General features: G+C 38.3%; 1 protein-coding gene across 1 annotated transcript in view; it reads left to right on the forward strand.

Moving 5' to 3' along the window:
- Positions 1 to 278: 278 nt before the first annotated feature.
- LOC134082735 (IgGFc-binding protein-like) overlaps positions 279 to 27,667 on the forward strand; it is a 39,402-nt gene continuing 12,013 nt past the window's right edge. The window contains exons 1-6 of the mRNA XM_062538675.1: positions 279 to 290; positions 461 to 508; positions 1,823 to 2,995; positions 3,211 to 3,548; positions 3,989 to 4,559; positions 4,765 to 5,363. Of these exons, the coding sequence (XP_062394659.1) occupies positions 463 to 508; positions 1,823 to 2,995; positions 3,211 to 3,548; positions 3,989 to 4,559; positions 4,765 to 5,363 (2,727 nt within the window). The 5' untranslated portion in view covers positions 279 to 290; positions 461 to 462. The remainder of the gene's footprint in view (positions 291 to 460; positions 509 to 1,822; positions 2,996 to 3,210; positions 3,549 to 3,988; positions 4,560 to 4,764; positions 5,364 to 27,667) is intronic.

Genomic DNA, 27,667 nt, shown 5'->3' on the forward strand with positions numbered 1-27,667 from the left:
GTCCCCCCCAATGCTTACTACATTCCTACGCGCCTGGGCCTATTGCATCCAAATTTGTTTGACAAATATTTGTCCCCCATCAACCCCCCCGGAAACAACGAGGTAATTCAAACACTATCTAAAAGATAAGCATCACTGCAAACAATATCTTATTAAAGGATTAAGATATCATCAGATCCTGTTTTAGCATGTTTACATTGTAGTATGTTTACATATTTTAATAGCTGAGGAATACATAAAAGCAGACCGTTGTCACAGTTTTAGTGAAATCCATTGGACTCGAGTCAAAGGTATGGGCATCATTTCTTAGATTTTAAATATGCTTGAATGCTGTCTTTTCATTGAGACCCTTAACTGCATGTTTGTGCTAGTGAAGAGGTCACAGATTAAATAATTTAAAGTTATGAAAATGAAAATGTTTCAAGGAGGAAGAATTGAGAGATTTTTGTGTCATTTTCAGCCATGGATGGCAACACACTATTCTGCCTGACTGCAGTGATCGTCGCTGGTAAGAACTAGACCATTATAACCAACCATATCAGTGAATTGAATTAATGGCCTGTAAAATAGTCTTATGAATAATAAATATATACACATATATCTTGTGAATTCCATAAGTTTACTGAACAGCTTGGGTGTGTGTCTGAAACAGACATAAAGATACTTAAAAATGAAGAGACCACAAAACTTTTTTTCTGATGCACCTATGGATGCTGAGTGACATTCAAATGAATTTAGGGTTATATTCAAGATTAAGAGACCACTGCAAATCTAAATATGACTGTTAACTCATTCGATTGTCACTCATCAACTGCAAGATGACATCAGCAAAATGTACAGTAGTCAATTTTGTCCAGAGCTGTAGTTTCCACAACAAAGGCATGGCATGTAATAAATGTTGGATTGATATAGTTACCTCCGTAAGTATTTGAACACATGCTAAAGTTGACTAAAGAGGAATATAAAATCATCTTTTGGAAATTGATCTTATTCAATGCCCTAAATACAAATCTTTGAGAACGATTAATGTAGCTGGTTTGATTTGCATTGAGCTCGATGAGCATGAAACCAGCTAATAGGCTAACTGAAAAAACACCATGCCAATCTAGGGATGGTGAAGGGCCTATGTGATGATGTGGGGTTATTTTAATTCCAAAGGCCAAGGGAACTTTATCAGGGTGCATAGTATCCTGGATCCATGAAATATCTGGCCTTTAAAATAAAAATCTGCCTGCCTCTATGGGAATTTAACACATGAAGAGTTCTTTTCCAAAACGCTATAAATCTATTTTTTGAAAACATTAAAAAATCATGTTATTTAATTGTGTATTTCAGGTAATATCAATAAAAATGCAATTGTTTTGTTTTGATTGAGTAAAGATAAATCAACACAATCATAAATATGATTCAATACTGTTTCACTGAGATTACATGAAAAAAAAAAATGATTTATGAAAATTCATTAAAATGGTAGATATAGCGTTTTGGAAAATAACTCTTCACATAGGGTTAACATAAGGGTTCCAATACTTATGACCCCTGTATTTCAAGGAAAACGATTATTTATGATACATTCATTCACAAAGAAAAGTTATGTCCTTAAAGGTTGGATATTTCCTCTTTTTTTTTTACAAAAGATATTCCTCTTTCAGCTCTAGCATGTGTTCAAATACTCATGGAGGTAACTAAACAGTGCATCTAAGGCAATTTTTAAACAAACTTTCAAAATAATCATTAATATTGTTATTTTAAAGTATTCATTAAAGGAATCTTTATTTTGAGGCTAACACCTACTATTTTCACCCTTCTCTGATTTCTGCAGTGAGTGGGTGTCCTGTTGGTCAAGAATTTTTGACCACTTTCTTGACAAACTATAACCACCGGAAAACTGGAAAACTTGAGCTTGCCATTACTGCCCATGAAAAAACAACCACAGTGAAAGTATGGTCTCCGTATTTCACAAAGAGCGAGACAGTGCCAAAAGGGAGCACAACTTTTATCAATTTACCAGCCAAAGCCGAACTGTCAGGTCCAGGGTTATCTAACAAAATTGTCCGTGTTACATCTGACAGCGACATCACTGTGGTGACATCAAGTAGAAAACGATCCTCTGGGGACAGTAGTGTCATCCTCCCAACATCCAACCTGGGCAGGAAGTATGTAGTGTTCACACCAGATCCTATAATTTTATCTGCTCTTGTTGCTCTTGTAAATGGTGACAAAGAGAATGTGGTGGAAATTCTGCCTGCTGCCGACATGAAGGTCAGTGATATAGACTATTGGATAGATGGGAAGAAAGTTACCCTCAGACTAAAGCCTAATGAAGTCTACCAGTTTATGAGCACTACATCATTCACTGGCACCAGGATCACTTCTACACAGCCTCTGGCTGTTTTGGTGGGAAACCAATGTGCTAAACTAGAAGGAACCTGTGAACACGTATATGAGCAGCTACTCCCGGTGGAAAGGCTTTCTGATCACTATTTGGTTCCAGCTATGGGCAACCATGCCCAAGAAGACTATGCCTATGTTGTTGCAGCTGATGACAAGACAACTGTTACCATTTCTGGGAAACAAGAGAACCACAAACTTAATGCTGGTGAAAAGCTGGAAGTCCGTATAAAACAAGGTAAACCTGTTATTGTAAGAAGCAACAAGAAAGTTATGGTGATGTACTTTGGAAGAAATATTCCACACGATGAGTTCCTGACTAACATCCTTCCCACCTCTGAGATATCAAATACATGGTCAGTGTACCCACAAGAAACGTATGCCAATACAGCTGTCATCGTCTCGGAGGCTGAGGGCTCAAACACGATCAGCGGTGTGACCAACTGGAAGCCTTTTCCCTCAGATAGTCGGTATGTGTGGGCCACGAAGCATCTTGGAAAACACAAAGATCCTGTGAGCATTTCTGGAGAGGCCCCCATGGTTGTTTATGTCTTTGGAGGTAAACAATATGATGGTTATGGTACAACTGGGGTATGCTCCTCAGGTAAGCTTTTATTTAAACTTCAATAATAATGCCGTTTTTTTGACATGATAATATTTGAATAGTACAATGTGATAAATGTGATTGTTTATGAATCTTAAGAAATAAATTAACACTGAAATTAACGAAATATAGGCAAATACTTCATTGCATGATTTTAAAAATCCTCTCAAAATATATAATTTTTTTAAAAAATAAGAAAAATCTTATTTGTTTAGTTATTGAACCAACTCCAGCACCTGACCCTTGTGATGGCATCACATGTCGGGAGAAGGAGGAGTGCAGGGGAGGTAAATGTGTTCACACATCAGAGGATACCTGCTCGGCTCTTGGTGATCCCCATTACAGAACCTTTGATGGGAAACGCTACGACTTCCAAGGCACCTGCACCTACACCATGGCCGAGGTTTTGAAAAAAGAGGCAGGCCTTGTTCCCTTCACAGTCCTGGCCAAGAACAACCACAGAGGCAACAAATGGGTGGCGTATGTCAGGAAGGTCACGGTCACTGTGTACAATCACACCGTGACCATCAGCGAAAAAAGGGCCAGAGTCGAGGTAAGGAATGAAGGCTGTGTTTTTGTTGTCAAATACAGGTGGCTGGCTGACTGAACAATGCATCTACTGTGTCCCTTAACATTTAAGACTCCACTATGAATTGAATCAATCTAATGGCTTTCCCAAGAGTAGCTCAGGGAAATAATCAAGTAGCATAATCGCATGAAAATGTTTGTCCAAACCAATATTTTAGTTTCCTACACTTTTCTCAGCCACTTGCTGATTAAGTGGTGGCTTTCCGAAGAGTAGTTAAGGACTGCATTCTATTTTTAATGGATATTTTTGTAGCGTTAATTTAGATCAGAGCTAGGAAATGTTGTTACATTGCATATTTATTTCTGGTGCCTGCATTTAAAATGTTGACTCATAGGGTGAATCAAAATGAATCATCTAAAAGGTTTTACATTTGTTGATGTTCCAATACCCCACTTCTTCACCAGGTGGACGGTGAAATTGTTTACCTGCCTGTGAGTCTAGCGGGGGGAAAGCTCCAGGTGGTCCAGAGAGGCAGGAATGCCGTTTTGACAACAAAGTTTGGGCTGAAAGTCACATACGACTGGAATATGATGCTGCGCATCACTGCACCAAGCAGCTACTTCCGCTTACTGGGCGGATTGTGTGGGAATTACAACGGTGACCGCAAGGATGAATGGACCAGCCGCTCTGGAAGTCGACTCTCCTCAGCCCTCGAGTTCGCAAAGAGCTGGAAAGTGTCGGATAGGGATCTGTTCTGCCATGACAACTGTCGTGGGAAATGCCCCAGTTGCTTGCCAGCAGAGAAAAATAAATTTAGTGGCGTAAAGTACTGTGGCCTCATCACTGACACCAACAGTGTATTTGCCAAATGCAAACCCGAAGTTGACCCTGGCATGTACTTCGACAACTGTGTGTATGACATCTGCATCAATAAAGGCATCAAAAGCTTCCTCTGTGACAACATTGAAAATTATGTGGATGCATGCATGGCTGCGGGCATCAAGATTGATGGCTGGAGAACTCTTGCAAACTGTCGTAAGTGTATTTAACCATGAGACCATGAGCAAATTATATAATTCCATGTTCTTAGTTTTTAAGCTGAAGAGTATTCAATTTATCATCTAATTGATGACATACTGAAGCATATAAATACAATCAAAACACATTGTAGTTGTAGGCCTATATCGCTTTGACAAAGCAGGTGATGTGTTGTTATATTCTTTTCTTTCACCATTCCCAGCCATGGACTGTCCTGCAAATAGCCACTATGAAGCATGTGGGTCAGCGTGCGCAGCCTCCTGTGCTGAGAGAAACGCCCCGTCCACATGTAAGGAGCCCTGCGTAGAGGGCTGCCAGTGCAACAAGGGCTTTGTGCTCAGCGGTGAAACGTGTGTGTCAGTGAGCTCATGTGGCTGTACCAGTGGAGGGCGCTATTACCCTCCAGGGCACACATTTTGGACTGACAACACATGCACTAATAAATGCACATGCACGTCTGGAACCCTGCAGTGCGTTGCTACCAAGTGCAAGAGTTCTGAAGTGTGTTCTTTGAAGAACGGTGTGAGAAACTGTTACCCGCTGTCTTATGGTACCTGCCGTGGCTCCGGTGACCCACACTACCGCTCGTTTGATGGAAAGAAATTTGACTTCCAAGGAACATGCACATACCTCTTGTCCAAAGTAATCAGCACTATAGATGCTTCTCTGGAACACTTTGAGGTGCAGGTCCAGAATGAGAACAGAGGCCGAAACAAGGCAGTCGCATACACCAAGACAGCCTTGATAAAAGTGTATGAACACACCATTATTTTGAGCAGCGACAATCCCGGCAGAGTGAAGGTATGTTCTTTCATTTGTGGAGCTGTAACTTATCTATAATTCTGACACTAAGCTTAAACGTAAACCACAATGTATTAGTTTCTGTTTGCTTTCTGTTGTAGGCCTACACAGTTATGTACGGTGGCGCATTGCTTTCACACTAAAACAAACAAAAAAGGGCTCAGTGTAGGCTTTAGTGAAAGTTTGTTGTTATAAAATATTTTTCACGTTTAAACAAGATAAGTATCATGTTATTGCATGAAATGACAAAGTTATTTCATCATAATGATATTTTCACGTTAGGCATGAGATCAGCCTATTTCAATAGGCCTATAGGCCTATGATATGTTCACCCTTTTACAAGATATTTATCACGTTATCAGGTCTACATGAAATTATCACGTTATTTCAAGATAATGAAACTGAACGAAGAGAGGCTAGAATAGGATATGGCTACTTTACATGAGTCAAATTATAGTTTAAGGTGAGACACTACAGGTGAATAGGGTAATTTTTTTAACTAGCAGATATCACTATGAAACTTCCCCAGTTGATTACTTACATCAACATAAGAAAAAAATGTATTACAAGTTTTTTGTAATTTAATGTTTAAATATGCTAATTAGCCATTATCTCATTAAATATGCGCTAATTTGCATATATTTCAAAACACATAATCTGAGTTTTGGATAAAGCCAGGTTCAAAATTATTTTTTCATTGTGTTAATATATTAGATGGGAGAAAAATTACAGAGGGATTTATGGATATCTACTTCTGTTGTCTTGTAAATCAGCATATAGTGTCAATAGCCTTGAAAAATCGTTTTTTGCCATGTTTTTAAGCATAAAATGTCATATATATCAGGTTAGGAATAATATTTCAACAAACCCCTCTGTAAAAGTCTTGTACATATAGTTTGGCATAAGACTGGAAAGTTTGGCGCATGTAAGGGCGCTTACATACTCAACGCATTGCTACGCATACGCGGCCGCAAGGCTACGCATCGCTACGCTTCGGCCGCCATTATGCGTCGATGCGTAGCAAAATGTGTCATCCCAGTTTTTGATACGCGACGCACCAAAACATGCAATACCATGCGTTGTCGGTGGGGGCGATACTCCAATAATTGTTCAGTATTTCAACTATATGTCATATTTACAGAAGAAGCTTTGAATACAGTTGCGGGCAAAGAGTAAAAACTATGTGAAAGTACGAAAATGTCCACATTTGTACCCAGCTACCGATAAATACTGGCAGTTAAGATGGTTGAGTGAGTTTGTGAAGCACAGGATTACCGAGTGAACATTTTCGGTAGGCAATAAATAATCAACGTTGTGTGTACGTGTCGTGTGTGTATGAAGTTAATATGCTGTGTGACCTCCTCGAGAGGCTGAAATGGGAGAGAGAGATTATTGTCCAATGTTTTTAACAATACCAGTGGTGTTAAATTGTTCAGGGTGTTGATGATTATCGCCTATATATGATGTGAATGTGGATAATACAGTGCTACCCCCTGTTGCGTGAGCGGTGTATTGCGTTTTGCTATTGCCCGCGTTGCTTGCGTTCGCTGTGTACACTATGAAAGGGAGCCCGTCACTCGCGTAGCTAACGTTACTTGCTTGCGTTGCTCGCGTTGAGTATGTAAGCGCCCTTAGTGCTTCAGAAGTGGAGATTATGTTCTCACAGTGGGAGAAGAAACTCATTTTGAGAAAACAGCCTTGAAACACAGCCAATGGGATACGTTCTAGCCTAGACTCGCCTTTGAACTTTCGCGATTGGTTGCTAATACAAAGGAAATGTCCATATTTGGATTGCATAGCGTCATTCAGGAGAAAAAGGGCTTTCCAACGGTAACCGTGAAAAATACGTTCAAAAGCTTAATTCAATCAAAGTAAAAACATGTCCCTTCGGTCTCCCGAGTAGCCTGCTAGCAGTAGCAGTGGCCAGTGTCATACCCAGACATACTCTTATCTCATTGAATCTCCAGTTAAATAACTAAATTGTTTTCCTGTATTTTTGGCCTCTTATTTTAATTGTAATGTTGTGTAGTTGACTGACAGGCTTGGATGTAAAGTATGTTCGTTAGATAATTCCAACATATGATAATTTCTGTCATAGCCGATAGCCTAGCTGCTAGTGTTAGCCAAGTGTTAGCCTAGATTTCCGTTTTCGTTGGTCTGATTTATTTTTGGTGTAGCCTAATGTTAGGGGTTCTTAGCTTTGTGGTTGGTACACCCAACCACACAGCAACATCTCGGTATGTCTGTCTACCGCGAACACTGATCTATAAATAATAGTTATTCGTTATAGATCAGTGACCGTGAACAATAACCGTTCACTTTGGCTTGTTTCAGGCTTGTTCTGAGGGCTTGTTTCCCCCAAAAAGGGGCGTGGCGCAAACAACCTGCTCTGTGTGACGCGGGTCCGGTCGAACGTATCACACATGATATGATTTGGATCACGGTCGCGGTAGTACATGACACTTTAGAATGGGAACTTTTGGTAAAATTAGGAGAAATATATAGGCGCGACTTGACAAAATGTCATGAAATAAACACCTAAATGTGCAAATCGGACTTTATTGTTGTAGTAGGGTGGTAGAATACATTAGCCTGGATGCCAGACCGAAGTTTAGCCCCGCCTCCATTCTTTTTCTGCAGGGAACTTCGGTCTGGCACTGCTCCGTTCAGCTGCTACTATTCGAGATACAGATCTGTTCGGACCAATCACATTTCACAGGGCGGGCTTTACGTGATGATTGACAGATGAACAGCAGTGACGTTCACGGCTGCATGCGTCCTCGTTCAACGAGTTGGGTGTGAGACCGTGTTGGCTTAGGTTGATTTTGATTGCAACAGAAACGCTATGGCTATATGAATGCATAATTTGTTCATGCAGTTTGGCCTTTCGTTTATCTTAGCTATTGAAACGGAGGTTTTATCACGGATTCGCACAACTATTTCTGAACACTTAGACCAACGAGGATATGTGGGAAAACTTCAGTTTCACTTTCACCCAGTTAAAACAGCATGTTTGGGTGATGTTGTTCCCGTTTGTTTAAAAATGTCTGTTTGCTCGTTGGGTGAACGACACACTTCCCCAGCTGTTCATTGCATACAGTTTGAAGGAATTATTTTTAAAAACGAAGGAGGATGTTTTCCATAACCTACCCTGCTACATATTTCTGTCTTAGATTTCGCAGACACTGACAGCCAATAACTTGTTCTGTTTGGTTTGGTCTATCCAATGAGTGCAGAGCTATCCCCCCCCCCCCCCGCACTGTATCGGTTGAATCACGCCCCATAATCGCAGCTGAATGGAGCAGTTTCAGACTCATATTCTGATAAGAATTGAGTATGACGTCGTCAGGCTAAGAATACATGCTAAGGTAGCAAACTAGCCCAAAATATTGAAATTGACCGGAGGTCACAAAAACAATGTTTTCACCTGCCGTGTCTCGCCTTAAACTCGGTTTATGGTGATTCTCCAGTTATTGAACATGGTAGATGATATTGTTAAGTAGCCTATGCGAACACTAACATTATCCAGAATATTCTGCACCTGTAGCGGAGTGCCAATCGGGAGAGTCGGGAAGATTTTCGGTGTAGCAGCTAGCGATTTGGGTCGCGCTGATGATTGTGGTGATGTGATGTCAAACATCATATTGCATTTTAAACATTTCCTTTGCGGTGCTCTCCAACAGCCTGCACTATATGTGACTGCAGCTCACTTTTCACCCGCGGCCTCCAGACATGGTGTTTCAATTAGGCCTATATAAGCTATTTGAAATATAGTAGGCGTAATATGTATTTTGCTGGATTGAAAAAAATCTAATATAATTTGTAGCAAAATACTCTGAGGGATTGTATTTAGAGTGGCCTATTTCAAATAATTAAATATAGCCTCTTAGCCTACCTAAAAAACTATGACAATATGCTATGCTTATCATAGTCCGGGAGCCAAAAGTGAACCTTTGACATGAGAGTTTATGTAAGGGATAACATTAACCCTATGAGCCCTAAGCTGTTTTAAGGGCATTTTCACTACCTCTAGTTAGAAGCATTTATCCTGGTCATTGTAAGTGCCATTCACACATGCTACATATTGTTATTTTCAGCACAGTCTAGGCTATCCAGATCTGCCACAATATCATGTATAAATACTTGCATTGATTTGATTTAGATTTTTAAATAATAAAAAGTTGAAAAGCGTACTATACAAATTCTTACATTTTGATGTGTATCTCACCACAGCAAGCTCACATCTCGACCAAACTTACATGGTTATGTAGGCCTGACTGTCCTGAACACGGCAATATAAGAACCATGGTGGAGGTATACTTTGGGGCTGAGCAATTTACAGAAATATGTGGTGTGTGCCTTCCAGAAATAAATGGCAATTTTTATTTAGTGATGAAAAAATGACTTTTTGGCACTTTTTGCACTCCATATTGTGACACTAGCTGATCTTACATGACTTGTTTGCAGTAGCACACATGACGTGCACAGATGATGATTCTCTATAATATTTGTTTTACTGCATTGCAATGAACAAAGTAAAGGCAAAAAGTGTTTATTTGTCAAACAAATTTGGATGCAATATGAGTCTTGAATTGGATACCATACAGGAGTGTGCTAGGATCTCAAAACCGTGTTATGAACGTGACTTGTCATAGAGAAACACATGATAACATTGGATTATGAACATAGGCTATTCCACACAAAAACACGAGGTAAGTGGAGCTAAATGAAGTTATTATTTTGCGGTCACTTCGTCTGTTTTATGGCCTAGAAGGTTGTATTTGGTATCTGTGGATAGCTCTAGCTCTCCTCTTTCATCTGACATGCGTGCCAAATCTTTTTGATCGCGATTTCACGAGGAAATCAAACGAGAGTAAAGGTAGCCAAAGATATATGACATTATTATTTGTTTGTAACTTCGTCTGATTTTATCATACGAAATGATCGATGTATTTGGTATCAATGCAAAGCTCTGCTTCTCCTCTTTCATTTGATATGCGTGTCATGTCTGTGCGATGCGTGGTCCGCGAGTAATTTAAGCGAGAGTTCTGGATGCGCCGGTGAACGCAGAGCAATATAGACTGTAAATATGATATACTTTGATTTAACTTCATCATTTTATTTTATTTTCATACTTGATCGTACAGACAAGTGTCTAGTATCGTTGGAAAGCCCCGGTTCTGCTCTTTCCTGCAATATACGTTTCATCTCGCTGTGACTAATAATAGCGGAGCAATGTAACAAAGAAAATGTGTGCGTTTTTTGACGCACTTTGCGTCCGTCGGGCTCATAGGGTTAACCAAGGTGTCCTGATCTGCAGAAATAATGGAGGAGACTGAGGCAAAAACCTCCCCGATGCGAAACAGTGGAGTTTTCACCACTCAGTTAATTAATGTATTTATTGAGACACCTTACAGGATGACAATTTGTTTGTCCCCCATGTTGCCAGTCTTGTATGAAGGCAAAATGCATGCATTTGTAGCACAAAAAGGGAAATGCTGTTCAATTTAAAAAGGCTAGCCTAACCTGTTCAATTTGTCGTACTACTTTCATTGAAAACGGAAAATGATGGTGGGTAGTTTGCTTTGTCACAGGTGATTCCACTGTTGCAATGCCTGCTTGTTGTCAGTTCAATCATCTCTATAATTACAGTGCATGAAAATGCACTGTACTGTTCTTCCTAGGCTTTTTACAGTGCATGAAAATGCACTGTACTGTTCTTCCTAGGCTTCTTATTACAGTGCATGAAAATGCACTGTACTGTTCTTCCTAGGTTTCTTATTAGAGTGCATGAAAATGCACTCTACTGTTATCCGAATTATTCTTATAGGTGATATTATTCTTCTAACGCTTTTTGTGTGTTTAATGCGGCTTCAACCGTTTATCGTAGAAACTTCGTTCAAACTGCACTGCGTAGGTCTTACTTAGGTGACTTCAGCTTTGTATTTTTCAACTTTGTAACTTTTATACTTTTTGAGCTATTAAATAAAAACTATTACAATTTCCCCATAGACTTAACATTGTGATTATGACATCATAATAGGGCAATTAGAATCTTATGCCAGGTGGCCAGGGCCACCTGCAGCAGCTCTCTCTCTCAGGCTTTAAGCATACAATCTCATTAAGACTACAGATCCTGTTTCACTACTTCCTCTGTCCACAACGGTTTCAAAATAAAAGTTCTCACTGCAATAATACACTATTGAATCATTTAACCATTGAAAATGCTCAACTATTTAACTGTTCAACCATTCCAACTGTCAGTTATCATCAACTATGCCTCCAGTCAACTACATGAAACCTCCAAATACCTAGCAACCAACATAGCAACCATCAAAATTAAACTTTTATGACAGTTTCCATAGCAACCAACATGATTATACTATAGTAACTTCTTTATTTCTGATAGTGGCCATCATGGATACCCTAGCAACAAATGTTTCAAAATAAAAGTCCTTACTAGCAAGTTAGCTAGTTAGCATGGTTAGCATTGTTAGCATAGTTAGCATTTTTAGCATAACTGCTAGAAATGATTAACTAAGTTAGCTAATCAACCTGGTTAGCATAGTTAGCATTTTTAGCATAACTGCTAGAAATCATCAGTTAAGTTAGCTAATCAGCCTGGTTAGCATTGTTGGTATAGTTAGCATTGTTAGCATTTTTAGCATAACTGCTAGAAATCATCAACTAAGTTAGCTAATCAACCTGTTAGCATAGTTAGCATGGTTAGCATTGTTAGCATTGTTAGCATTGTTAGCATAGTTAGCTAATCTGGTAATCAGGTTAGCTAATTCAATTTTAAACTGTCTATCTTCGCACTATCAACTTTCAAAAACTATGAAACCACCATGTCTACCCTAGCAACAACTTAGTAACCATATCTACATGATTTATCTGTACATTTTTGCATTTTCATGCACTCGTAATTTCCTTGGAATTACATTCTCTAGTTATTCTTTTTCTTCTAACGCTCGCAATTCAGCTTGAACCGTTTAACGTAGAAACTTGATTCAAACTTTGCTACGTAGGTCTTACTAAGGAGACCTGTGCAATGTATTTTTCAACTTTGTAACTTTTATACTTTTTAAACTATAAATTAAAAACTATTACAAATTTCCCCATAGACTTAACATTGCTCATTATGACATCACGGCAGCAATTAGAATGTTACGCCAGGTGGTCAGTCCAGGTGCAGCAGCTCTCTCTCTCTCTCAGGCTCTTGAGACTACATTTTCTGTTCCCCTGTATCAACTGTATCAACATAAGTCTTCCTAAGTCCATCCAACTTTCTATCCATTCATCTTCTTCAAACCATTCACTCATCCACCCATTCTAAACAGTCTGCCTATCAACATCAATTAGACTATCTACATTCAACTTTTAAACAATCTACTCTGTCTTAGGCTTACACTCTGGCTCTCTTAAGACTAGCCAGTTAAATTGATTACACCTGTATCTGTATCCACTACTCTCAGGAGAGAGCTGTGTCTCTCCACTCTACAAGAAGTGGAGAGACATCCAACTTTCTATCCATTCATCTTCTTCAGACCATTCACTCATCCACCCATTAAACTGTCTATCAACATCTATTAAACAATCTGCCTATCAACATCCATTAAACTCTCTGTCTATCAACATTAATTAGACTATCTACATTCAACTTTTAAATGATTTACTCTGTCTCAGGCTTTAAGCATATACACTCTGGCTCTCTTAAGACTAGCCAGTTAAATTGATTACACCTGTATCAACTACTCTCAGAGAGCTGTATCAGTGACCACGTTTACATGATGTTTTTAATTCCGAATTAGTTTATTCAGAATTAAATAGATCGGAATTAAAATATTCTCCTTCGAGTTTACATGGAAATAATAATTCCGAATTGGCGTTTACATGGAACATACGTTAATTACGCTTTATTGTATTCTGCTGAACGTCTGGGGGTCGGGAAGGGTTCCGATTGGACAGGCTGCGCATGAACGTAGCCTAATAAGGTCTACCGGAAGAAAACAAACTTTAGCTGGCTAGCAACTTTTTTGTCATCTCGGGTTAACGTTACAGCATGGACAATAACATAATGAAAACGGGTTTCACAGTAACTCTGATAATAGGCCTACTATTTAGCCAGCAGCTTGAGAATATTGTCAAGCTTCACGTTTGCTAGCTGAGGAGGAGAAGACTGTCGGAGAAGGGGGGAAGAAGACGGAGCCGAATTAACAATGAAACGAGCATGCGCTTCTTCTTCCTCCTTGTACGAGCACGCGCCAAACAAACGGAATTAACTTTTAATCGGAATAAAGGTTTACATGATCAAGGAGGGGAGTTAATTCCGCTTTAACATCGGAATAAACCAACCACTTAAATCGGAATTAAGTTTAATTCGGAATAATCATTTTCAAGCGGAATAAGCGTTTACATGGTCTCTTTTAAAGCGGAATTAACTTTTATTCCGATTTAACTTGGTTTTATTTGGAATTAAAGCTCTCATGTAAATGCAGCAAGTGATTCTCTTAACAAGAATATAAGGCACATTCCATCCAACCTTCTATCCATTCATCTTCTTCAGACCATTCACTCATCCACCATTAAACTGTCAATCAATATCTATTAAACAATCTGCCTATCAACATCCATTAAACATTCTGTCTATCAACATTAATTAGACTATCTACATACAACTTTTAAAGTATTTACTGTGGGTCCCTCTCAAGCAGCGTTTATATGTCCTCCCTCGCTCCTCGCTCCTCAATGATCTACATAAAGAAAGATAGAAGAAGGGCTAGACTATCCCATTGTTGCCGCTCCATCATTCTTTATGTAGATCAGTGAGGAGCGAGAGAGGACGCGTAATGCGGTGCTACACACCTTCTGTCTCAGGCTTTAAGCATACAATCTCATTAAGACTACAGATCCTGTTTCACTACTTCCTCTGTCCACAACTGTTTCAAAATAAAGGTCCTCACTACTATAATACACTATTAAATCATTTAACCATTGTAACTACTCAACTATTTAACTGTTCAACCATTCCAACTGTCAGTTATCAACTATGCCTCCAGTCAACTACACGAAACCTCCATGTACCTAGCAACCAACATAGCAACCATTAAAATTAAGCGTTTATGACCGTTTCCATAGCAACCAACATGATTATACTGCAGTAACTTCTTGTTTCCTGATAGTGGCCACCATGGATACCCTAGCAACACATGTTTCAAAATAAAAGTCCTCACTAGCAAGTTAGCATGGTTAGCATAGTTAGCATTGTTAGCATTTTTAGCATAACTGCAAAAAAACATCTAACTAAGTTAGCTAATCAACCTGGTTAGCAATTTTAGCATTGCTAGCATAGTTAGCATTTTTAGCATAACTGCTAGAAAACATTAGCTAAGTTAGCTAATCAACCTGGTTAACACTGTGAGCATAGTTAGCATAGTTAACATTTTTACCATTACTGCATGAAATCAGTAGCTAAGTTAACCAATCAACCTGGTTATCATTGTTACCATAGTTAACATTTTAACATGAATAGAAATCATTAGTTAAGTTTGAACTGGAATGTTTCGGCTTTAAACTGTCTACCTTCACACTATCAACTCTCTGTAAACTATGCAACCACCATATTTACCCTAGCTACACCTTAGTAACCATATCTACATTATCTATCTATTTTTGCATTTCATGCACTGGTAATTCCTTGGAATTGCATTTCTAGTTCTTCTTCTAACGCACGCTTTTCAGCTTCAACCGCTTAACGTAGAAACTCCATTCAAATTTTGTCGCGTAGGTCTTACTTACGCGATGTGGGCTTTGTATTTTTCAACTTTGTAACTTTTATACTTTTTAAACTATTAGTTAAAAACTATTACAATTTCCCCCATAGACTTAACATTGCTCATTATGACATCATGGCAGCAATTAGAATCTTACGCCAGGTGGCCGGCCACCTGGGCACCAACTGTCAGTTTCTCTGGCTTTAAGCATACAGTCTCTCAGAAGACTACATATCCTGTTAACTGTTTCCTCTGTCCACAACTGTTTCAAAATAAAAGTCCTCACTGCAATAATACACTATTAAATAATTTAACCATTGAAACTACTCAACTATTGAACTGTTCAACCATTCCAACTGTCAGTTATCATCCACTATGCCTCCAGTCAACTACATGAAACCTCCATGTACCTAGCAACCAATATAGCAACCATTAAATGAAGTGTTTATGACCGTTTCCATAGCAACCAACATGATTATACTGCATTAACTTCTTGTTTCCTGATGGTGGCCACCATGGATACCCCAGCAACAAATGTTTCAAAATAAAAGTCCTCACTAGCAAGTTAGCATGGTTAGCATAGTTAGCATTGTTAGCATAGTTAACATTTTTAGCATAACTGCAAAAAATCATCAACTAAGTTAGCTAATCAACCTGGTTAGCATTTTTAGCATATTTAGCATTGTTAGCATTTTTATCATTACTGCTAGAAATCATCGGTTAAGTTAGCTAATCAACCTGGTTAGCATTGTTAGTAAAGTTAGCATTGCTGGCATAATTAGCATTTTTAGCGTAACTGCTAGAAATCATTAGCTAAGTTAGCTAATCAACATTTTAACATGAATAGAAATCATTAGTTAAGTTAGAACTGGAATGTTTCATCTTTAAACTGTCTACCTTCACACTATCAACTCTCTGTAAACTATGCAACCACCATGTTTACCCTAGCTACACCTTAGTAGCCATATCTACATTATCTATCTATTTTTGCATTTTCATGCACTGGTAATTCCTTGGAATTGCATTTCTAGTTATTTTTCTTCTTCTAACGCTCTTAATGCAGCTTCAACCGTTCAACCTAGAAACTTCATTCAAACTTTATTACGTAGGTCTTACTTAGGACATGGGTGCTTTGTATTTTTCAACTTTGAAACTTTTATACTTTTTGAACTATTAAATAAAAACTATTAACAATTTCCCCATAGACTTAACATTTGCTCATTATGACATCACGGCAGCAATTAGAATGTTACGCCAGGTGGCCAGTCCAGGTGCAGCAGCTCTCTCTCAGGCTTTACACTGGCTCTCTTGAGACTACATTTTCTGTTCCCCTGTATCAACATAAGTCTTCCTAATTCCATCCAACTTTCTATCCATTCATCTTCTTCAAACCATTCACTCATCCACCCATTCTAAACAGTCTGCCTATCAACATCAATTAGACAATCTACATTCAACTTTTAAACAATCTACTCTGTCTCAGGCTGGCTCTCTTCAGACTAGCCAGTTAAATTGATTACACCTGTATCTGTATCCACTACTCTCAGTAGAGAGCTGTGTCTCCATTCTACAAGAATATAAGGCACATTCCATCCAACTTTCTATCCATTCATCTTCTTCAGACCATTCACTCATCCACCCATTAAACTGTCTATCAACATCCATTAAACTCTCTGTCTATCAACATTAATTAGACTATCTACATTCAACTTTTAAATTATTTACTTTGTCTCAGGCTTTAAGGATACACTCTGGCTCTCTTAAAGGGATAGTTCGGATTTTAAGACACGAAGTTGTATGGGTTCCCTGTCAGCAACGTAGTGCATCAGCACTGACTTACCCCCGACAGCGTCCTGTGAGCCGAGATCCAGCCGGTTTTTGATCGTTTTTGATGCCGGACTATTTTCTTCAGCAAGTTTCTGGGGTCACGAAAGTAAAGTGTTTTTCTTCTCAAAACCATATGCGTTCAACAGAGTGATATATTTGCACCACAAAAACGTTGTCCAGCTGTCAGTAGCGCGCAGTGATAGGAATCGCGAAAAATAAGTAAGTGATAACGAGGTTTGAATTTTTCCTGGACAACGTTTTTGTGGTGCAAATATATCACTCTGTTGAACGCATATGGTTTTGAGAAGAAAAACACTTTACTTTCGTGACCCCAGAAACTTGCCGGACTACTTTCTTCAGCATCAAAAACGATCTAAAACCGGCTGGATCTCGGCTCACAGGACGCTGTCGGGGGTAAGTCAGTGCTGATGCACTACGTTGCTGACAGGGAACCCATACAACTTCGTGTCTTAAAATCCGAACTATCCCTTTAAGACTAGCCAGTTAAATTGATTACACCTGTATCAACTGTCAGTTTCTCTGGCTTTAAGCATACAATCTCTCTGAAGACTACATATCCTGTTAACTGTTTCCTCTGTCCACAACTGTTTCAAAATAAAAGTCCTCACTGCAATAATACACTATTAAATCATTTAACCATTGAAACTACTCAAGTATTTAACTGTTCAACCATTCCAACTGTCAGTTATCATCAACTATGCCTCCAGTCAACTACATGAAACTTCCATGTACCTAGCAACCAACATAGCAACCATTAAAATTAAGTGTTTATGACCGTTTCCATAGCAACCAACATGATTATACTGCAGTAACTTCTTGTTTCCTGATAGTGGCCACCATGGATACCCTAGCAACAAATGTTTCAAAATAAAAGTCCTCACTAGCAAGTTATCTAGTTAGCATGGTTAGCATTGTTAGCATAGCTAGCATTTTTAGCATAACTGCAAAAAATCATCAACTAAGTTAGCTAATCAACCTGGTTAGCATTGTTAGCAAATCTAGCATTGTTAGCATAGTTAGCATTTTTAGCATTACTGCTAGAAATCATCGGTTAAGTTAGCTAATCAACCTGGTTAGCATTGTTAGTAAAGTTAGCATTGCTAGCATAATTAGCATTTTTAGCACAACTGTTAGAAATCATTAGCTAAGTTAGCTAATCAACATTTTAACTAATCATTAGTTAAGTTAGAACTGGAATGTTTCAGCTTTAAACTGTCTACCTGCACACTATCAACTCTCTGTAAACTACGCAACCACCATGTTTACCCTAGCTACACCTTAGTAACCATATCTACATTATCTATCTTTTTTTGCATTTTCATGCACTGGTAATTCCTTGGAATTGCATTTCTAGTTATAGTGCATGAAAATGCACTATATTGTTCTTCCTAGGTTTCTTAATATTATTATAGTGCATGAAAATGCACTATATTGTTCTTCCTAGGTTTCTTATTATTATAGTGCATGAAAATGCACTATATTGTTCTTCCTAGGTTTCTTATTATTCCACTTCTTCTTCTAACGCTCGCAATTCAGCTTGAACCGTTTAACGTAGAAACTTGATTCAAACTTTGCTACGTAGGTCTTACTAAGGAGACCTGTGCAATATATTTTTCAACTTTGTAACTTTTATAATTTTTAAACTGTAAATTAAAAACTATTAAACATTTCCCCATAGACTTAACATTGCTCATTATGACATCACGGCAGCAATTAGAATGTTACGCCAGGTGGCCAGTCCAGGTGCAGCAGCTCTCTCTCTCTCTCAGGCTTTAAACTGGCTCTCTTGAGACTACATTTTCTGTTCCCCTGTATCAACGGTATCAACATAAGTCTTCCTAATTCCATCCAACTTTCTATCCATTCATCTTCTTCAAACCATTCACTCATCCACCCATTCTAAACAGTCTGCCTATCAACATCAATTAGACAATCTACATTCAACTTTGAAACAATCTACTCTGTCTCAGGCCTGGCTCTCTTAAGACTAGCCAGTTAAATTGATTACACCTGTATCTGTATCCACTACTCTCTCAGTAGAGAGCTGTGTCTCTCCATTCTACAAGAATATAAGGCACATTCCATCCAACTTTCTATCCATTCATCTTCTTCAGACCATTCACTCATCCACCCATTAAACTGTTTATCAACATCCATTAAACTCTCTGTCTGTCAACATTAATTAGACGATCTACATTCAACTTTTAAACAATCTACTCTGTCTCAGGCTTTAAGCACACTCTGGCTCTCTTAAGACTAGCCAGTTAAATTGATTACACCTGTATCAACTACTCTCAGAGAGCTGTATCAGTGTCTCTCTTAACAAGAATATAAGGCACATTCCATCCAACCTTCTATCCATTCATCTTCTTCAGACCATTCACTCATCCACCCATTAAACTGTCAATCAATATCTATTAAACAATCTGCCTATCAATATCCATTAAACATTCTGTCTATCAACATTAATTAGACTATCTACATACAACTTTTAAAGTATTTACTATGGGTGCCTCTCAAGCAGCGTTTATATGTCCTCCCTCGCTCCTCGATCCTCAATGATCTACATAAAGAAAGATCAGTGAGGATCGAGGAGCGAGAGAGGACGCGTAAACACTATATGAGAGGCACCTTCTGTCTCAGGCTTTAAGCATACAATCTCATTAAGACTACAGATCCTGTTTCACTACTTCCTCTGTCCACAACTGTTTCAAAATAAAGGTCCTCACTGCAATAATACATTATTAAATCATTTAACCATTGTAACTACTCAACTATTTAACTGTTCAACCATTCCAACTGTCAGTTATCAACTATGCCTCCAGTCAACTACACGAAAACTCCATGTACCTAGCAACCAATATATCAACCATTAAGCATTTATGACCGTTTCCATAGCAACCAACATGATTATACTGCAGTCACTTCTTGTTTCCTGATAGTGGCCACCATGGATACCCTAGCAACAAATGTTTCAAAATAAAAGTCCTCACTAGCAAGTTAGCTAGTTAGCATGGTTAGCATAGTTAGCATTTTTAGCAAAACTGCAAAAAACATCAACTAAGTTAGCTAATCAACCTGGTTAGCATTGTTAGCAATTTTAGCATTTTTAGCATTATTGCTAGAAATCATCAGTTAAGTTAGCTAATCAACCTCGTTAGCATTGTTAGTTTAAGTTAGCATTGTTACCATAGCTAATGATTTCTAGCAGTTATGCTAAAAATGCTAACTAAGTTAGCTAATCAACCTGGTTAGCACTGTGAGCATAGTTAACATTTTTACCATTACTGCATGAAATCAGTAGCTAAGTTAACCAATCAACCTGGTTATCATTGTTACCATAGTTAACATTTTAACATGAATAGTAATCATTAGTTAAGTTAGAACTGGGAATGTTTCAGCTTTAAACTGTCTACCTTCACACTATCAACTCTCTGTAAACTATGCAACCACCATATTTACCCTAGCTACACCTTAGTAACCATATCTACATTATCTATCTATTTTTGCATTTCATGCACTGGTAATTCCTTGGAATTGCATTTCTAGTTATTACAGTGCATGAAAATGCACTGTACTGTTCTTCCTAGGCTTCTTATTATTCCAACTTCTTCTAACGCTCGCAATTCAGCTTGAACCGTTTGACGTAGAAACTTGATTCAAACTTTGCTACGTAGGTCTTACTAAGGAGACCTGTGCAATATATTTTTCAACTTTGTAACTTTTATACTTTTTAAACTGTAAATTAAAAACTATTAAACATTTCCCCATAGACTTAACATTGCTCATTATGACATCACGGCAGCAATTAGAATGTTACGCCAGGTGGCCAGTCCAGGTGCAGCAGCTCTCTCTCTCTCTCTCTCAGGCTACACTGGCTCTCTTGAGACTACATTTTCTGTTCCCCTGTATCAACTGTATCAACATAAGTCTTCCTAATTCCATCCAACTTTCTATCCATTCATCTTCTTCAAACCATTCACTCATCCAGTTAAATTGATTACACCTGTATCAACTACTCTCAGAGAGCTGTATCAGTGTCTCTCTTAACAAGAATATAAGGCACATTCCATCCAACCTTCTATCCATTCATCTTCTTCAGACCATTCACTCATCCACCCATTAAACTGTCGATCAATATCTATTAAACAATCTGCCTATCAACATCCATTAAACAGTCTGTCTATCAACATGAATTAGACTATCTACATACAACTTTTAAAGTATTTACTGTGGGTGCCTCTCAAGCAGCGTTTATATGTCCTCCCTCGCTCCTCGATCCTCAATGATCTACATAAAGAAATATCAGTGAGGATCGAGGAGCGAGAGAGGACGCGTAAACACTATATGAGAGGCACCTTCTGTCTCAGGCTTTAAGCATGCAATCCAAAGATCATTAAGGGGCGGAGCAAGATACTTCATGAGAAGCCACTTCCTGGAACCCGAATCGCAAGAGGGGGGGTCAAAATCCCCCTTTATGCAGAGCAGAGGCAGCAACTGTTCCATTGAAGTCTATGGACATAGATCAGAATTTCAACTACATGCTAAAATCTCCATTCTCTAGAATTAGGAATGTGAATTTTGGGCACGGTTTCATGACCCTCAACCCCTTCTGACCACTTCAGGTAAATTTTTAGCATTTTTGAGCATTCCCGTCTGGAGAAAATCGACTTTAAATCAGGTGTGCCCCTCTTGTTTATTCTGCAAGTTGGCCGGTTGCTACATACGCTCTACCTTGACAACACATTAGCCAGCCAGCTGAACCAAATCCTGATTTGTGCTAACGACGATCAGATGGCGCTGGGGTAACTTAATGAGAGCAGCGACATATTTCCATTATTCCATTGATGTTTTTATTCAATTCCTTGAAAGTGTACATGCTTTGTGTGTGTTACTTTATTAGAACTAATAAATGTAGAGGGCTTGAAAAAGCAGCAAGATTATTTTGGAACATCATCAACGATTGATAATCGAGTGCTTGATTTTGTACACCTGTGGAAAGGGACCTGATGAAACCCATGAATACGTCTGACACGCAATGACGCGCCTCTTTATGCAGAGGAAGTGATCCCCGTTTTGCGCCCATAGACATGAACTACGACGACGTATCTTGCTACGCCTTAAGGATCTTTGTGCAATCTCATTAAGACTACAGATCCTGTTTCACTACTTCCTCTGTCCACAACTGTTTCAAAATAAAAGTCCTCACTGCAATAATACACCATTAAATCATTTAACCATTGAAACTACTCAACTATTTAACTGTTCAACCATTCCAACTGTCAGTTATCATCAACTATGCCTCCAGTCAACTACATGAAACCTCCATGTACCTAGCAACCAACATAGCAACCATTAAAATTAAGCGTTTATGACCGTTTCCATAGCAACCAACATGATTACACTGCAGTAACTTCTTGTTTCCTTATAGTGGCCACAATGAATACCCTTGCAACAAATGTTTAAAAATAAAAGTCCGCACTAGCAAGTTAGCTAGTTAGCATGGTTAGCATAGTTAGCATTTTTAGCATAACTGCTAGAAATGATTGGCTAAGTTAGCTAATCAACCTGGTTAGCATGTTTAGCATAGTTAGCATTTTTAACATAACTGCAAAAAATCATCAACTAAGTTAGCTAATCAACCTGGTTAGCATTGTTAGCATTTTTAACATTGTTAGCATAATTAGCATTTTTAGCATTATTGCTAGAAATCATCAGTTAAGTTAGCTAATCAACCTGGTTAGCAATGTTAGTTTAAGTTAGCATTGTTACCATAGTTAGCATTGCTAGCATAGTTAGCGTTTTTAGCATCACTGCTAGAAATCATTAGCTAAGTTAGCTAATCAACCTGGTTAGAACTGTGAGCATAGTTAGCATAGTTAACATTTTTACCATAACTGCATGAAATCAGTAGCTAAGTTAACCAATCAACCTGGTTATCATTGTTACCATAGTTAACATTTTAACATGAATAGAAATCATTAGTTAAATTAGAACTGGAATGTTTCAGCTTTAAACTGTCTACCTTCACACTATCAACTCTTTGTAAACTATGCAACTACCATGTTTACCCTAGCTACACCTTAGTAACCATATCTACATTATCTATCTATTTTTGCATTTTCATGCACTGGTAATTCCTTGGAATTGCATTTCTAGTTATTCTTTTTCTTCTAACGCTCGCAATTCAGCTTGAACCGTTTAACGTAGAAACTTGATTCAAACTTTGCTACGTAGGTCTTACTAAGGAGACCTGTGCAATATGTTTTTCAACTTTGTAACTTTTATACTTTTTAAACTGTAAATTAAAAACTATTAAACATTTCCCCATAGACTTAACATTGCTCATTATGACATCACGGCAGCAATTAGAATGTTACGCCAGGTGGCCAGTCCAGGTGCAGCAGCTCTCTCTCTCTCTCAGGCTACATACACTGGCTCTCTTAAAGGGATAATCCGGAGTGAAATGCACTTTAGATAAATTTTTCGGACTATTGGGAGTACATACGTTGAGTTGACACCAAAATCATGTCATTCGGATGTATTTTGAGAAAGTTCGAGCTCACCGTTTTTAGCCAAACCTCGTTAGCCTGGAGATGACTCGGGCATGTCATTTCGCCGCTACAAAACGCTATTTTTATACCTCTTCTACTGTTCCAAACAACACTACACTTACGTGGTAGTGAGTAGAGGGTCCATAAAGCCAAACCGAAGTATCCCCACGTCTTTATGTGGTTGGATAGAGAGTCCAGAATGAATTTAATCGAGTCAATACCTTTCCGGAAATGTCGCTGTTGCAGCTAGCAACGTTTTCACAACACTTTACTAACATTTCCGGAAAGGTACGGACTCGATTAAATTCATTCTGGACTCTCTATCCGACCACATAAAGACGTGCGGATACTTCGGTTTGGCTTTAGGGAACCTCTACTCACTACCACGTAAGTGTAGTGTTGTTTGGAACAGTAGAAGAGGTATAAAAATAGCGTTTTGTAGCGGCGAAAGGACACGCCCCGGTCACTTCCAGGCTAACGAGTTTTGGCTAAAAACGGTGAGCGCGAACTTTCTCAAAATACATCCGAATGACATGATTTTGGTGTCAACTCAACGTATGTACTCCCAATAGTCCGAAAAATTGATCTAAAGTGCATTTCACTCCGGATTATCCCTTTAAGACTAGCCAGTTAAATTGATTACACCTGTATCTGTATCCACTACTCTCAGGAGAGAGCTGTGTCTCTCCAGTCTACAAGAATATAAGGCACATTCCATCCAACTTTCTATCCACTCATCTTCTTCAGACCATTCACTCATCCACCCATTAAACTGTCTATCAACATCTATTAAACAATCTGCCTATCAACATCCATTAAACTCTCTGTCTATCAACATTAATTAGACTATCTACATTCAACTTTTAAATGATTTACTCTGTCTCAGGCTTTAAGCACAATCTGGCTCTCTTAAGACTAGCCAGTTAAATTGATTACACCTGTATCAACTACTCTCAGAGAGCTGTATCAGTGTCTCTCTTAACAAGAATATAAGGCACATTCCATCCAACCTTCTATCCATTCATCTTCTTCAGACCATTCACTCATCCACCCATTAAACTGTCAATCAATATCTATTAAACAATCTGCCTATCAACATCCATTAAACATTCTGTCTATCAACATTAATTAGACTATCTACATACAACTTTCAAAGTATTTACTGTGGGTGCCTCTCAAGCAGCGTTTATATGTCCTCCCTCGCTCCTCAATGATCTACATAAAGAAAGATAGAAGGGCTAGACTATCCCATTGTTGCCGCTCCATCATTCTTTATGTAGATCAGTGAGGATCGAGGAGCGAGAGAGGACGCGTAAACGCTATATGAGAGGCACCTTCTGTCTCAGGCTTTAAAGGAATATTTCGGTATTTTACACTTTAAGCCCGTTTTCTGTATTGCCTAGCATGAACACGAGTGTTTGACACCGAAATATCGACGATTGAGCCTGTTTGTGCATTTCGGCACCTTTAGAATGTTCTCTGTATGGCGTTAACATTGCTCCCTATGTGCATAAACTATTCTGTCCTTAAAACACCCCTAAACGTTCGTTTTTTAAAATGTGCAGCTCACCGAGTGGTTACTGGTCTTCAATGATCTTCTATAGCAAGTTTCGCAGTGAAATTCAAATTCTGTTGTGTTATATTAGGCAAACACGGTTGTGAGTTATCTGAAAAATTACTTCCGGGATTTCGAAAATCCCTGATAAATTATGACTGAAGCTACATTTCGCTGTCAAACTTGCTATAGAAGATCGTTGAAGACCAGTAACCACTCGGTGAGCTGCTCATTTAAAAAAACGAACGTTTAGGGGTGTTTTAAGGACAGAATAGTTTATGCACATAGGGAGCAATGTTAAGGCCATACAGAGAACATTCTAAAGGTGCCGAAATGCAGACACAGGCTCAATCGTCGAGATTTCGGTGTCAAACACTCGTTTTCATGCTAGGCAATACAGAAAACGGGCTTAAAGTGTAAAATACCGAAATATTCCTTTAAGCATACAATCTCATTTAGACTACAGATCCTGTTTCACTACTTCCTCTGTCCACAACTGTTTCAAAATAAAGGTCCTCACTGCAATAATACACTATTAAATCATTTAACCATTGTAACTACTCAACTATTTAACTGTTCAACCATTCCAACTGTCAGTTATCAACTATGCCTCCAGTCAACTACACGAAACCTCCATGTACCTAGCAACCAACATACCAACCATTAAAATTAAGCATTTATGACCGTTTCCATAGCAACCAACATGATTATGCTGCAGTAACTTCTTGCTTCCTGATAGTGGCCACCATGGATACCCTAGCAACAAATGTTTCAAAATAAAAGTCCTCACTAGCAAGTTAGCTAGTTAGCATGGTTAGCATAGTTAACATTGTTAGCATAGTTAGCATTTTTAGCATAACTGCTGAAAAAAACATCTAACTAAGTTAGCTAATCAACCTGGTTAGCATTGTTAGCAATTTTAACATTGTTAGCATATTTAGCATTTTTAACATTATTGCTAGAAATCATCAGTTAAGTTAGCTAATCAACCTGGTTAGCATTGTTAGTTTAAGTTAGCATTGTTACCATAGTTAGCATTGCTAGCATAGTTAGCATTTTTAGCATAACTGCTAGAAATCATTAGCTAAGTTAGCTAATCAACCTGGTTAACACTGTGAGCATAGTTAGCATAGTTAACATTTTTACCATTACTGCATGAAATCAGTAGCTAAGTTAACCAATCAACCTGGTTATCATTGTTACCATAGTTAACATTTTAACATGAATAGAAATCAGCAAATCAAAATGTTTCAGCTTTAAACTGTCTACCTTCACACTATCAACTCTCTGTAAACTATGCAACCACCATATTTACCCTAGCTACACCTTAGTAACCATATCTACATTATCTATCTATTTTTGCATTTCATGCACTGGTAATTCCTTGGAATTGCATTTCTAGTTATTATTACAGTGCATGAAAATGCACTGTACTGTTCTTCCTAGGCTTCTTATTCTTCTTCTTCTAACGCTCGCAATTCAGCTTCAACCGTTTAACGTAGAAACTTCATTCAAACGTTGTTGCGTAGGTCTTGCTTATGCCATGTGTGCTTTGTATTTTTCATCTTTGTAACTTTTATACTTTTTGAACTATTAAATAAAAACTATTAACAATTTCCCCATAGACTTAACATTGCTCATTATGACATCACGGCAGCAATTAGAATGTTACCCCAGCTGGTCAGCCACCTGGGCACCAACTGTCAGTTGAGGGCTCCTCTCTGAAGACTACATATTCTGTTCCCCTGTATCCTCTGCGCACAACAGTATCAAAATAAGTCCTCCTAATTCCATCCAACTTTATATCCATTCATCTTCTTCAAACCATTCACTCATCCACCCATTCTAAACAGTCTGCCTATCAACAACATCAATTAGACGCTCTACATTGAACTTTTAAACAATCTACTCTGTCTCAGGCTGGCTCTCTTAAGACTAGCCAGTTAAATTGATTACACCTGTATCTGTATCCACTACTCTCAGATACATTCTCTGTGTCTCTCCATTCTACAAGAATATAAGGCACATTCCATCCAACATTCTATCCATTCATCTTCTTCAGACCATTCACTCATCCACCCATTAAACTGTCTATCAACATCTATTAAACAATCTGTCTATCAACATCCATTAAACTCTCTGTCTATCAACATTAATTAGACTATCTACATTCAACTTTTAAATTATTTACTCTGTCTCAGGCTTTAAGAGTACTCTGGCTCTCTTAAGACTAGCCAGTTAAATTGATTACACCTGTGTCAACTACTCTCAGAGAGCTGTATCAGTGTCTCTCTTAACAAGAATATAAGGCACATTCCATCCAACCTTCTATCCACTCATCTTCTTCAGACCATTCACTCATCCATCCATTAAACTGTCAATCAATATCTATTAAACAATCTGCCTATCAATATCCATTAAACATTCTGTCTATCAACATTAATTAGACTATCTACATACAACTTTTAAAGTATTTACTGTGGGTCCCTCTCAAGCAGCGTTTATATGTCCTCCCTCGCTCCTCGATCCTCAATGATCTACATAAAGAAAGATAGAAGAAGGGCTAGACTATCC

Source organism: Sardina pilchardus, chromosome 6 (assembly GCF_963854185.1).
Source record: "Sardina pilchardus chromosome 6, fSarPil1.1, whole genome shotgun sequence".
NCBI lineage: Eukaryota > Metazoa > Chordata > Actinopteri > Clupeiformes > Clupeidae > Sardina > Sardina pilchardus.